Source organism: Capsicum annuum, chromosome 8, assembly GCF_002878395.1.
Source record: "Capsicum annuum cultivar UCD-10X-F1 chromosome 8, UCD10Xv1.1, whole genome shotgun sequence".
In the NCBI taxonomy this organism is placed as follows: domain Eukaryota; kingdom Viridiplantae; phylum Streptophyta; class Magnoliopsida; order Solanales; family Solanaceae; genus Capsicum; species Capsicum annuum.
Genome location: NC_061118.1, coordinates 156,787,045 through 156,801,656, shown reverse-complemented (window position 1 = coordinate 156,801,656; position 14,612 = coordinate 156,787,045). Strand labels below are relative to the sequence as shown.

The 14,612-nt window shown below is 37.7% G+C and overlaps 2 protein-coding genes across 3 annotated transcripts; both read right to left on the bottom strand.

Moving 5' to 3' along the window:
* Positions 1-1,642: 1,642 nt before the first annotated feature.
* Positions 1,643-5,595, bottom strand: LOC107839746 (pentatricopeptide repeat-containing protein At1g63330). The gene is made up of 2 exons (XM_016683365.2): positions 3,055-5,595; positions 1,643-2,339 (listed from the first exon to the last, which is right to left on the bottom strand). The coding sequence occupies exon 1, from the start codon at positions 5,535-5,537 to the stop codon at positions 3,228-3,230; it is 2,310 nt and encodes a 769-aa protein (XP_016538851.2). The 5' UTR covers positions 5,538-5,595; the 3' UTR covers positions 1,643-2,339; positions 3,055-3,227.
* Positions 5,596-7,157: 1,562 nt separating this feature from the next.
* LOC107839745 lies at positions 7,158-14,157 on the bottom strand. 2 transcript variants are annotated; one of them, XM_016683364.2, is made up of 3 exons: positions 13,600-14,157; positions 8,797-10,258; positions 7,158-8,500 (listed from the first exon to the last, which is right to left on the bottom strand). In XM_016683364.2, exons 1-3 carry the CDS (start codon positions 13,895-13,897, stop codon positions 8,314-8,316), a joined length of 1,947 nt encoding a protein of 648 aa, XP_016538850.1. In that variant the 5' UTR covers positions 13,898-14,157; the 3' UTR covers positions 7,158-8,313. The 2 variants fall into 2 exon arrangements, with proteins under 2 accessions (XP_016538850.1, XP_047250746.1); XM_047394790.1 differs by lacking the exon at positions 13,600-14,157 and adding an exon at positions 13,200-13,468.
* Positions 14,158-14,612: the final 455 nt, after the last annotated feature.

The window sequence follows — 14,612 nt, the reverse complement described above, 5'->3', positions numbered from 1 at the left end:
TCCTCAACCGTGAACCTTTGAAGACAGAGAGTTGTGAGGTAGAAGAACATTTTCTGCTGCCATCTCTAGAAGTCAATACCCACGAACTTTTCGGGTTTCTCCGCCGGTGTCATAGCTTGCGAAGCATTAGTACGACTCGTCGTGGCAATACTAGTTGCCGCCATAGTCGTTCCAGCATCATGCATTTGACTATCAGTCGTCGTTTTCCTCACCACAAGACAGTACCTTAAGTATATCGAAATACTTATTAAAAAATTGCAGCAACTTTAAACACTTCTTGTTTCTAGTTTAACGATGAAGTTTTTATGACTTCCAATCGTCAACCCAGTGATCCTTAACTTATGATGAAAATTTTATTTCTTCAAATCACTAGTTAAGCTCAAACAAAGTAGAAAGCTAAAAGTTTTAATCTCCAGAAATCAAGCTATATAGATTCGGAAAAAAAAACTTTAGTGAAAAGAAAATTTCACCAAACAAGCAAAAAAAAAAATATTTTTTTCCTTTTCCTAAAATGTACTCCTTAAGATTGTTGTTTTTCAACGTTTTCGGGTACAAGAATCTGTAATTTGACATAATAACCTCAACACTAGTTCAAGTTTAAAACAAGAACACTATGAAGTACAACAACACCCTCAACACAAGATCAAAGTGATCTTTCTAAGAAGTGTGTTTTATTTTTTCAGAAACTAAGATGAAACAGAAATGTAAAGCCAAGTCCCCCGACTTCACGGAGTGTCCTTAAGGAATAATTCCCCTCACTATACCCGAGGTTTTGGAATCTTCCTCCCAGGATAAAATGGCTTTCAATCCAACTATAGTGGCACCTCAAATAATTGGATTCGTCGAACTCACTCAATGATTTGATTGATCACAAGGAATGTTTTGAAGGCAAGATGAGTTTGTATTTCAAAAAAAAATTCATCTCAAAACCTGTGGATAAATGCAGGTTTATATAGTCATCAAGTGCCCCTTCCGAAAGGTGGCAATGGTTAATCCGAAAAGGTGTATCCTTTGGAAGAGTCATGTCTGTTCATTCGAAACATTGTGTCTTTTTCTGAACAGACACAACTATCTGAACAGTCACTCCTTTTTTAAAACAAGATGTCTTTTCATAAAAGGTTATTTCCATTCACACCTATTGAACCCAACAAGATCATATGAAAAGAAGTGATAAAACTCTATTAATTAGTGAAAATGTACAAATAAATTGAAACATCTACTATTAGTATTGGGTCAAGTAAAATGAAACTTGAGGGAGTACATGATAGTTGCTGGACAGCCACTTTAAACAACAAGAACAACTACACCTTCGTTTTGAACAAGTTGGGATCGACTATGTGAATACTTACTACTATTAGTATAGGGCCATGTAAAATGAAATGAGGGAGTAAATAATAGCTGCTACACAGCTACTTTAAACAACAAGAACAACTACGCCTCCGCTCTGAACAAGTTGGGATCGACTATGTGAATCCTCCTTTTTCTTATTAAATCTCAACCATGCCAAATCCATCATACCAAATAAAAATAGTGTTAATAACTCTACTCTGAACCCTTCAGCAGGCAAGTACTAGTACCATTTAAACCCTCAGAAAAGGCAATTATAGTCCACAGTTTTTCAGCTTATGTATTGTCAAGAAAATTGAAAGCGAGAAGAATCAAGCTCACAATTTCATTCATTTGAATTTTGAGTACAATTTTGGAGGTGTAAGTTCCCCGTATACATATTGTGTTATGCGAAATAGCGAAAGAAAACGAGAAAGCTAGTGACCACGAAACTTACTATGCAGAGTGGACTTAAAAAACAAATTTACAACTCAAAAGTGAGGCAGGTGCAGTGACTATATCTTGATCACAGCTCGCATGCTTGTGTTGACTAAGCTAAGCAGTGTCCTGATCTTCCTTCTTATTCCTCCTGACTGAGCTTCAACTTGCCTGAGCAGAGAGCGGCATACTGAGAGAACGTTAGAAGTCAGGCACATCTACAAGACCACATAGCTGCTCAGCATGTGACACAACTAGCATAGGCCAAGGATCCATTGGAAACATCATCCCTACCCCACAAAGGTAAGTTCTGCATACATCCTACCCACCCAAGACCCCACATGTGGGACTACAGTGGGTATGTTGCTGTTATTTATTGGCTGTGTACTATTCACTTGCATTCCTGCAAAATCTTAGGTGATTTCTTTCCATCTGTCTTAAGCCTCAGTGGACAGAGCTACTCGATACTTGTATTGCGGTATTAGTCAATGAGCAAACAAGCTAGGCTCAGATCACAATTCATCACTCCTGATAGGGATGCCGAATACTGGATGTTGAGCCAGCTTTCACTGTCACTGCATAACGGATATCGATATTCAGCTATTAGTTACAGCAAGACTTCGTGAAAATTACATCATATATAGAAATCCAACATGTGGCAGACAGCTTCTCCACCCTCCAAACTGCTTGAGGATAATATAAGAAGAAAAACATTTGCTTCGAATAATATATCAAGTCACAAAAAGTGAAGTGATAAATCACATTTAGACAATTTAACTATTGAGAGGCTTAAAAGTAGCATTAAATTTTACGACAGGTTAAATTTTTAATTGTACATTTTAAGTGGTGCTTTCATCTCACAAAAGCGTGGAGCAAATTGAAGGGAGCCTGCTGTTCTAACTGCAGTTGGTTGTTCTAGTCTTTGCAAGTGAAAGATCATTTTGTGGTTTAACATTCCGAAACATCTCTTTTGAGACGGATTATGTAGCAAAGTAATCACATATTGAAAATTGAATTTTTAAAATGTAAAGTGGCTATAGAGAAATGAGCATCTTCCAATAAACTTTGAACTATCATAAAGTTTCCTTTTCTCAGTTTAACTATCAGAAGACATAACTTCCTAAAGTATGATAAACAGTATGACCCCTTCGCAAAGTTAGTGCCATCTTCATATTACAAAGATTACTTAGAATTAAAGTAAAAACTAAAATGATACACTATATATTAAAACATCAAGGTATGTGTAAGGTTTAAAAGAACTGCAATTAATAAAATAACAGAGAGACTTACTTCTAGGTGCGCTTTGAAAAAATGATGAGTCCTTCAAAATTGAAGCAGGTATCTAATGGACGAGTTGGAGAACAGAGATAATGCGCGAAAACCACGAGATTAGCCCTTAAACATCGTAATTTTCTTACGACCGCTCTGCCAAATTGATTGCTGGAACAAATCCAATTATAGTATTATAATCTGTAGTAATGTCCATCAAATTTCCCGAGGCCCTCAGCAAGTATATTGCCAACAGTATCCTGTGTGATAAATTTACCACAAGAAGGCTTTTCGGTATCTATTTCATCTTCCACACTGGAACCCAATAATAAAGCATGAGTATTAGCATCAGGAACCCAGCCCTTCTCCAACATCAAATCCAGTAAGAAAGAGGCCTTATTTTTGTATCCCTCTTTCAAGAGGCCGTTTATCAGCATATTGTACATGGCTGAATCAACAACTTCAAATTCTGAGACAAGCTTATCTATTGAAGAAAGTATCATGTGTACCTGAGTGTTTTCCACCAGATACTCCAGAAGTTCAGAAAGTATTTCTGAATTCGGTGATAGACCTTGACTAAGCATCAAATCCAAGAATAGAGCCGACTTCTCAATATGTCCAAGCGAAATCATGCTCCGAATAAGAATGCAATACGTTTTCCCATTCGGCGTACAACCATCTACGACCATTCTCGAGAGCACTATAAAAAGATCACTTGCTCGTCCTAAACTGGATAGGCCTTGCATTACACTGTTGTAAGCAGCAGCAGAAAAGGACGTACCACAGTAATATGCAATTGGTAGCAATTTGATCGCTGTAACAGTGTATCCACTAGCATAAAGTCCCTCAATGAGCTTTTCAAATGAGGTTGATTGAAGAGCAAATCTCTTTGTTGACATGAAGCAAAATGCTTCGGCAGCGTCCAGAACCTTTTCCTTCTGGCAAAGACAGTCAATAAGTTGCGTATATGATACCAAATCTATTAACCCATCTTTTTCCCTAAGTTCATGAAACAGTGCAAAAGCATCCTCACATTCACCTAATTTGCAGTTGCCAGTGATGAGAGCAGAGTATGTAGATGAATCAGGACTAACGGAGGAAACAATCATTCTGGAAAGATACTTCAAGGCATCTTTCAGCCTTTTATTATAACACAAGTATTGAATCATGATATTCCAAGAACGATGATCTACGGCGTTCCTCTCAAACATTTCCTCAAACAGATCTCTTGCCATATTAAAGGTGCCATCTTTTAGAATAGCTTCAAGAAGTGCATTGTAAGGCAATACGGACGCAACTTCTTTGTCATTCAGAAACTCCTCGGCTTCACTCAACATATTCAATTCACATAATCCATCTATTATACTCATGAACACATCATCATCTGGCCTAACATCATTACCCACCATCTCATCTACAAGTTTTACAGCATCATCCACGAGAAGATTCTCGCACAAACACTTAATCATTGCCCCATAAGTTCGCAAATCCGGAAGAACCTCACACGCTCTCATCATAGAAAACAACCTCCTAACCACATCTAATTTATTCATATCACAAAATAAAGGAATCATACTAGCATAAAAGCTAGAATAATCTGATCCATGCCTTATTCTAAACATATCATCTAAAACTACAAGTGCCTCATCCACTCTACCCCTAGCAACAAGTTCACCAATAATTACCTCAAAAGTCCTACCATTAGGACTACAACCTTTCTTATGAAGTCTTTTATATTGATCCAATGCAGCATCAAGGCGATCGGCAACAAATAAACCCTCTATCAGATAATTAAGTGTATCGATATTAGGACTAATTCCAGCTTTCGCAATCTCTTTATATACAAACAACACATCCTTAAATTCCTTCCTATCCTTCACAAGTGCACCCAACAATTTATTAATTACAGTTATAGAAGGATTCAACCTACACAAATTTATACAAGAAAGAACACATAAAGCCTCTCTAAGCCTACTATTTCTAACAAACACATCTAACAAATCCAAAAGAACATTTTCATAATTTGGGCATTTGTCCTTTACCATCTCATTACAAAATCCTTCGACTTCTTCTACTTTTCCAGCCATACCTAACTTCAAGATAATCTGAAAATAAGTATGAGCTGAATGATGAAACTTTTTTTGAAGAGAAGCCCATTTGAATAACTTCAATGAAGAATCCAAATCAGGTGTGGAATCAAGAATGGTTGTTAAGGTCTGTGGGTGAAGTTTATTCTTTAAAAATTGAATCTTTGTTGCAAAGTCAGTGGAAGAAGTGGTGGAGGGTTGATTGTTTTCTTGGGTGATTTGAATTGTACAAGCACTGGAAAGTGAAGAAAAAAGGAGTTTTGGGAAAACCCATTTGGGGATTTTGTTGGGAAGGTTTAAAGTTGAGAGCTTTATCACCATTGAAGTTGGAGTATCATGGGAAGTAGAAAGGTGAATGGAAAAAAAAAAAGAGGAGAAAAAGGTCAAAACAAGAGTATACAAAAGAGGGTTTTGCATTTTAAGGCTATTAATTTGAGGAAGTTGAGAAATAGATCCCTTTTAGTTGTCAAATGTTCATGGTCGATTTTTATGAGCATATAAAAAAAAATAAAAAAAAAATAGAGGGAATATCAACCAAGTGCTTGGGTAAAAGATAAAGTTAGTAGCTTCGATATGAAAAGTTTTTATTTTCATATTCTTAGTTATTCTAGCATTAACCTTCCTCACTGTTAGAGTCATGTAAAATGATTTATCATTAACGTTGTAAATGCTAAATATGATTTGTCCACTTCTAGCTTAACAATTTGATTCAGTGATGCAAGACACTTTATTGTTGCTATCGAAAAATTGAAAAACTTATGTCTTCTGGCGTTGGTCGAAAAATATTGATTTTGCAATATTTTGATGCTACCTTTTGTGCTTATGTTTTGATGCTAAACAAAAAATACTACATTCCCTCAAAGAGGTTTATTTGTGCGTCTTTGGCAGTACAGCCTCAGTTAACCCAAACCACCTTTTACCTCGCCGGTGACCGTGTTCATCAAAAGGTTGGGGCAACCCAGATAATGATGAGAATAAATTAGACCCTTTTTTTCCATCTTTTCATGCAAAGTATAAAGTAAATTCAGTCGTCGTTACAAGAACAATGGATGAAATCACCTTGTAGAATCATCACTACACGTTGTCAAATGCTTGATGGCACTGGTACTTGGGAAACCTCTTTGGTCTTGGTCAGTCCTCATTCTTTAACTCTACGCATTCATTTTCCTCCCAAAAGATCCTTCTTAACATTGGGTTTTCCCATTTCTATCAGATTGAAAATTTGACGTTTATAAATTATAGCAACCTCAAAGTGACTTTAACTGTTTAATATCATAATTTAATATAAAAACGAAAATCAGACAAAAACTACCAAATACACACCAACTCATGGTACACGTATTAGATAGTGTATCAGCGCTGCCTTTCTAGTGGCAAGTAACCATCACACAGTATGCACACAAGGAAAGGACACCGCAAACAAAAAAGATACAGTGACTTCGAAACTTGCTCACTTTTTACATAGCCAAAGTCTGAGGTAAACCATGGATCCCATATTATTCCCACTCGATTAAAAATACCACCTGAAACTAAAAATAGCGCCGCTGAACTATTCGTAAAGCAAAAGAGCTTCATCAAGTTCTAATTCCCCGGGTCAATATGAATTTGCACTAGCTTCTTTAGTAGTCCAGAGTTCTAGCATTCTTACACTCTGACGGAAAAGCTTCTCCAATTACAACCCTCCCGCCCAACTCGATGCTTATAGGAAAAACGATAAACAGGGAAAATGCAGAAAATATTGAAGAGACGTGTAGCCAGAGGGGCCTAATTTTCACTTCAGATATGGAGAAGAACCCATTCAAGAGTTCACAATTTGTTCCAATTTGAGTCTGCAGCAGCCCCGCACCAACATTGCACCACAAACAAAAACAGAGGATAATCGAAGGAAACCAACTTCCATAGCGACAAACAATAGTTCCCCTACAAGTGAATCAACCACCAGTCTATTGAAAGATGAAGGTGCAAAACAGTGCTGATTTTTAGTACTACCAAGTAATTCGACAGAAAAGAAAAAAAATCACTAAAACATACAAGAGATAAACCAAGGAAAGTTTTATTTTAAAAGTTACTGCTGAAAATGAACTCCATCCAAGTTCCAGCATTACAACATATATCTACAATAGTTTAAAACAGCAGGGGAAAGTCTAAAGCATGGGGTGAGATGCTACCATACAATCGTCTTTGTATGCAGTCAACCTGTAAAAACTTGAATAAGCCATCACGAGATTATCATACATTCAATGAAAATGCGTCGAAGTTACTTGGAATGTAGTCAATCGTCTCTAACTTCTTCCATAATTTCAAGTGATGAAATGTGATATGGTTGAAGGATTTATCAGTCTTCTCACAAACTCTGATTTATGCATACCAAGTGAAATATGATATAGTTGAAGGATTTATCAGTCTTCGCACAAACTCGGATTCATGCATAATACCATAATCTGCCACATAGTTTTATTTGCTTAGTCTTGTTTGTTGAAACATGAGGGTCTTGGGCATTCAATTCTCTGCCCAGCCAGCAAAATCTGAATATCTTCATAGTGCACCGATACACCTTCGAAAACTACTTAACAATAAATCAGCTCCAAGCCTCCACAACAGCTTCAGAGTTTTTTTTAACTCCAGTCCTTATGCCATGCATATGAACCAAACAAGCATATCCTTTGTTCAACGAATTTTATACCTTCTACCTGCTCTGAGATGCCTAGATTCAAAATGTACACGCTTGATACAAAATCAACTAGGATATTCTCACATACGCTACTCAGGGCTCCAGAATCACTGTTCGCGACATTCCACATTTGTTGATCCCTTTAATCAATAGTCCATAACCAGGCAATGAAGTAATACCCCAAAATTCGAAGCACCAACCACCTATGTGATAGCGATCTCTCGTCTAAGGAATTCTAAAATTCCAGCAAAAATCAACGTCTCAGAAGGTTTTCTTAAAACATCCAACATAAGTTCTCATAACAGTGCTTTGTGATTTCCCAGGGAAAAGATCAAACAGCCATACTAATATCTACTCCAGAACAACTTAATTAACCATAAATACAGCTACTTAACAACACTTTAAGAGGAGAAATGGGCAAGATTGACCAATTATCAGTTCAGTCAATAAGTGCATCAAGGAACTGATAAGAAGTACCTATATAAGCCATCTCTCCCCAGCCATAACCAGATCTTGCAGATCTTATGTTGCAGCAACCACCCCTGAATCGGGGACAATCTCTGCAAGAGTAATCTTAATTGGTTGCCATCCGGATTGATGTAGTACAAGCCATTTCTTCATGTTAATAACCATGTGCAAGATCTGAAGTATTTCGCCTAAAGCAAGCTCCTTTAGGCACAATTTCTTAATAAGTGTAGCTGCTTCAAACCTAGTGAAAAATCAAGAAAATAAGCAAGCTCAAAATTAGGATATAACAGCCAGATACACACGAGGAAGCCTCTTTTCTTTTCTTTTGAAAAGGTAAAATAGACTGCACAAGGAACCATTTTTAGAGGACCTAACAAAGATAAGCTTAGCATTATCCTGAGCCTAATTGACTTTTACACAATACAATGTTAAATTAAATATCAAATTAGAAATTCTTCGCCTAAATAAGAACTTTAGAAAGTTCCCCAAACATCAACCACAATCCAATAAGGCCCAAACCAAATGAGAAACCATTACCTGCACTGTGTAGCGCTTATGGCAGCTCGTCCAGCAGAAGATGATAGAAATTTCTGGAGGTCATCCCATGCTTCTTTGGGATACTGCTTCAGATTACCACCGATGGGGTTCACGCACCTCCATAGGTTCTCATTTTTACCAACATATAATTGCAAAGCACCTAAATTCCGCGTAACTACAAGCTGTTGTTCTACTGCACTTGCGAGAGCCTTCTTAACATCTGTATTGCGGTGTTTTGGATCTCCGTATTTGATGCAATCAGCGATGTTTGGCTCAGTAGGCATAATCTTCTCATTTTTTAGGGTGTTCAATGCAAGTAAAACGACTCCAATAAGGCCTTGAACATAGTCAGAAGGTTTTGGGCATCCTGGAGCTCCCCACACACCATTGAGAGGTCCATTACTGCTATTTGTTATAGAAGACGGTGGTGGAATCTCAGGGCTGGGATGTGGATACCTGTTTACCTCTTTTTCAACGTAAAATGGTGTCTTCTTCTGCAAATTGTGTCCTTTATGAGGCCCATTTATATTTGTATAAGAATTCTCATTGTTAGGAGGTTGTCTCGATTCTCCATTCCACGGTTGAGAAAAAGAACGATTATGACCATTATTGGAGCTTTCACTGATTTTTAGCTTACCCACATCAGGCATAGATATTTGAGGGCCTGAGGTGAAGCCTGGTGCATCAGACCTAGGAGGCATTGAATGCGAATGATGCAAATGCGAATTAGGTGGCAAGAAATTACCAGGTGGGACAACCGGTGATACCGTGAGGTTGTTTGGCCTTACTGGAGGATAATTGTTTTGATGATTGTTCTGTGAGTTGTTTCCATTCCCCCAAGAAGGCTCCGGATTACCAGGTACAGGCCCACAGAAAGGAATTCTTGAATTATGAGCTGCAGGCAACTCCACTGAATCACTGAACTGCTTAGGATATCCATACCCTGGTTGATGAAAGTTTGCTGCACAATGATTTTCTTGTGTGCCGGATGAACTTCGTGATATACTGGATTGAGTCACATTTCTACGAACTGGTTTGCCCTTCTGTTTAATTTCTGTACCCCTTCCCAAATTGTTAAACTTCATTTGCGGGCTTTCATGGTAAGTATCAACAAGCTGGCCTATCAAACTGGAGTCACTAGATGACGTAGATAATGAGTCCAAAGTAGGTACAGAACCATAGCTGCTATTTACAAGTTGACTTGATTCACTATTTGTGAGAGGCGGACCTCCAGCTGAAAGGCTTGTCCAGAGCCATACAGTCTTCGCAGCAGCAACAAGAGGAACAGATGCTTTTTGAGGTTGTGCTAGAAGAATATTATATCTGCGCATGCGCAATTGATGAAGAGCATTTGAAAAATCACGATCTCCCGAAATCAACAAATAATTAGCAGGAGCAGGATTGTCGACTGCCCAGAATAACATGTCCACGAGAATCTTCTTATCACTAGCATCTTTCACACCTACACACATTTGGTCAAAAATTAGCGTGATGGAGTCAAAGCAGTTCAAAACAGATTTAATCACGCTACCAGAAATGTTAAAAGAAAATCTTGAACATGCAGCTTTTCATTTAGTCTATATATCACACCTTCAAAGGTTAGCTCTTAAGACTTTGTTAGCTTTTTCCACATAATGTTAACATCCATAGAGGCTAGCTATTAATACTTTCATCAGCTGGCTCAAAAGGATCAACCAATCAATCCCGTACGAGATTAAGATAAGAATCTACTAAAGAATAAAAGACCACATATCAGCTCAAAATTCTCACCTTCGTACAAAGTTGTAAAGCTGTATATGGCACCAATCAGACTATAAACTCTTAAGCAAAGATCAATGAATCGAATACGTTTAAGGGAGGAAAACAAAGACTCCTTTCTAGCTCACGAAATAACTTTTTCAAGGAAACTTTCAGGAAAAATAATAACCAACTCACACTATGTACATCGCAAATTTTGTGGAAACTAGTTCAGAAGTTTCAAGCACCAATTCCAGCACTCAAGCAAGTAAAGTGCCAAAACCATCACGGAGGAGAGAATACACAACAGCTCTCTCTACTATTAACATAAGCTTAGATTTGAGGAGCCTAGATAATGAGATAAGCAGATGTTTAGATATAAATGAAGCCAATGCATATCACCCTTCAATAAGCATAAGGATATAAAGTGTGTATTTGGATGTATGCGCGTGCAGGCACTCTGTACATGTCTATGCGCGTGCAGGCACTCTGTACATGTCTATTGAAAGAGAGACAGGAGAGATTAAACATGTCAAAATATGAGCTCATAGTGAGAACAAGAACCGGCATTGGTTGTTCATAAAGGTTAGGGAGTCCTCTCTGCGCCACTGGGTCCATGGAGGCTAATAGAAGAAGAATCAGGAGAACAAGGGCCAGAGTTGCCAATTATTATCTCATTAAAAAGTAGGTGTTTCTATTAATGCTAAACTTAGCTCAAGTCCAAAGATGCAGAGAGCACATCTTATGTACACCTATAAGTGGAAAGCTAAACCATCGCAATCAATCCAATCGCTGGTTCCACCTATTCAGAAGCTACGCCCAGATCAAACTATATAGGACTCAGCTCTTCTCCAGTGACAAGCCCTCCATTTCCTCCAGTTCTATGTTAAGACGTTTGACTGTTCTGACACGTGTCCAGTTTGCAATCAATGGACGAGACTTTTCTTTTAACTGAATCATCTTAATCATGGTTAAAACTCTTCTCACATCCCCCATCACCCACCCACCCCTCACTGTTTGACAGCGAAAATTTTATTAGTCTTCCAAATCTTTCTCAGACAACCGATGTAGCTCATCCAAAATTAGATCCATTCCACCACAGCCACGAAAACGCCTTCGAAAGACAATTTAATTTCTTAGTCTTCTGATTTGGAAGAAAATTCAAGTTATGGATGCACTAATTTCTGAGGTAGTGGTACGGACCGCGTACACTTTACCCTCCTCAGACCCCACTTTGTGGGAATCCACTGGGTGTATTGTTGTTGTTGTTCGATGCACTAATTCTTTCTTCTGAGCAGTGGCAGGGGCAGGTTAGAAAGGAAGAATCTTTTCTCTACCTCTTCACATCACACAAAAAGAGGTTGAGATGACGAAGTTGATTACCTCCAATTCCATACCTCCAACTCCATACTTGAGGCCGCGATGACCAAGGGGGTTCAAAATATGAAAAAGTAACACACGGAGGTTAAAGGATGATAAACAGAGCGCAGCAGGGAGCAAAGGGCAAATTAACCTTATCTGTCTAAAATTTAATTCGCCTTGTCATGCCCTAGTTGAACATTTCTTCATACTTTTGCCCTGCTCCATCGAGCCCTTCTTAAAGTAACTTGTATTTTTTTCTTTTCATTTTAGTGTTGTACTTGATTTGAACTATTTATTTTTATCTTTGAACGAAAAAGAGTCTGATATGATTTATGAATGGGAGAGAAACTAGGAACAAAATAATAAGAATTTAATCTAATCTCTAATCTTTGGGACAAGGTAGAGAATATATGAATAAAAGTGATACTTTGATTAGATACGCTAAATTAATTATAAAATCTGCTATGTTGGAAATAATCCAAAAATTATGATATTAATATAGATACACTTTAATATGAGATCTGCAAGGCTATGATGTAAAAATAAGCAATTGTATATACTTGGCCCTGACTTTTACCAATGAAAAGAAATCATGAGCCAAGCTGAGAGTAGGAAATTGTGGGCAAAGCTGAGAGAAAGAAATTCTCAACCAAACTGAGGGGAACGCCGAAGCTTAAAAAAAGAGAGAAAAGAGAGTAGTTAATGGGAATCGAATCAACTATCTCAAAAAAGGTGGTGAAGTTCTTTGTGTGCAATTCTTTCTAGAAATTTATAAGTCTATCAATTTAAGAAACAAAAAGAGAGGGTAGTGGTGGCATTCCACCAGTCTTTGAGGTTCAGAAATGGAAATGGTACACAGCTTATACAGTTTGGCGGAACGATTGCAGCGACTATCTTTTAACTATGGTTAAAATATACTGGTTAGTAAAGTAGACCAGATCTATTAAAGCATTAAGTAGACACGTGTCATAATTTTATACTGGAACCGAAGGAACGGGAGGTGATGCTCACTGAGAGGGAGCAAATTCCAACTATACATACTTGACACAAAGTCCACTCCCACTTCCATAAAAGAGTATGGAACGCGCAGTAGCTCGCACCCAAAAACTTCAAATCATGGATCTACCTCGGATCACTATTTTGGATTCTCCACAATCAAGAGAAATGAGCTCTATGATTCAGAAACAAAAGATCAGCAACTCATAAAAGTCTTCAATCTATGCTAAACAGATTCTAAACACCCCATCTCTATCACTGATACCGTGTTTGACAAGAAAAGTAAAACAAACAAATATAATCATTACTTTTTTCAAAGTAAAACTCCTTTCTTTTGCGTGTAAATTGAAGAAGCATCGCTCATTTCACTGGAAAAATGCAGTTTTGCATCTGACAGTGAGAATTCAACCACAGAAAAATCAGATTGGCACATGGACAGATTCCAAGAGTCATCCATGAATGTTACACCATCAAAGAAACTCCGTTGACCTACATATCTTCACCAACTACACAACCACAAAGGCAAAATTCAATGAGATCTAACCGATCCTGTTCGGTAACACAAAAATCAACTTTTAAACATAGATCAACTCAACGACACATCAAATCAACAAAAATTCAGTCATTTCACCAAAATTGCACAAATTAACAACAATACAAACACAAAAATAACTGCAATTTTACTCATCAGTAAACAAAAAACTATACCTGCAGGAACATGATTAAGTCCAATTCCAGTACTATTAAGCGCCTGTTGAACAGAAGCAGAGATCTTAGTCGTATCACCGTAAGCGGAAATCGAAACAGGTCCACAGTAATTCATATTCACAAGCGCAGAACTTATATTCTGCGCTATCGCATGAGGATCAGATCCTCTAGGTACTTGACAATTTTCTATATCCCACCATACCGAAATCCTCGCCGCCGAGTACAGCGCCTCCGCCGCACCCGACGGCTGTATCCCTCCTCCTCCTCCTCCGTTCCCGTTTCCGCCTGCACCGCCCATTTCCGACGAAGATAAAGCACGAATGGCGCACGATAGCAACTCCAATTAGTAAAATTTTAGTCTTTTTAAGTATTTTTATGTTTGTCTGATGCGTATGGTTAGTTGAGGAGTGCGTAGGATTAGAGAGAGAGAGGATATAGAAAGAGTATTATATATATGAGAAGATAAAAGGGGGAATTTGATGAGTGGGTACTACCGTAGTGACAGGAGTGGGAGGAAGATTCATCGGGGTTTGTGAAATGATTATTTTGTCCTTCTATTTTGTGAAAGAGTGAATGGGCAGATTGGTAAATATATATTAGCGGAATACGTGAGAAAAACGACGCATGGCCTCGACCTCCATGTAGGGAAGTGCTGAGCTGGGACCGGAGCACATTGTATGCAGACTTACTTCTATCTCGCAGTACTTGATAAGTTAGATGGCTTGAAAAAATTGTTTTCAAATTTTAAATATTAAATTATTATTAAATATAAAAATATTTTTAAATTGATTAAAAATGGAAAATTTTATACAGATAAAGCTGTAATTTACTTTATTTTAATTTTTTTTTTCTATTTAGTGCATTTACTGTTTGATCATTAACTCTTCGTCTTCCAACTCACTTCACACTTCCGTCTCAAATGTGATTTTTTTTTAGTATTCCAATCTTACATGGATTGCCGTTATTGGATCTCTCTACGTCATAATTTCCTTGTTTGGAATTTTTTATTTTTT

Excerpts from the sequence above, each read along its gene's own strand:
- LOC107839745 (XM_016683364.2), bottom strand. The coding sequence starts at position 13,897 with ATGGGCGGTGCAGGCGGAAACGGGAACGGAGGAGGAGGAGGAGGGATA. Across the intron at positions 10,259-13,599 it reads ACTTAATCATGTTCCTGCAG|GTGTGAAAGATGCTAGTGAT; the intron begins GTATAGTTTTTT and ends AAATGTGTGTAG. Across the intron at positions 8,501-8,796 it reads ATAAGCGCTACACAGTGCAG|GTTTGAAGCAGCTACACTTA; the intron begins GTAATGGTTTCT and ends ATTTTTCACTAG.
- LOC107839746 (XM_016683365.2), bottom strand. The coding sequence starts at position 5,537 with ATGCAAAACCCTCTTTTGTATACTCTTGTTTTGACCTTTTTCTCCTCT.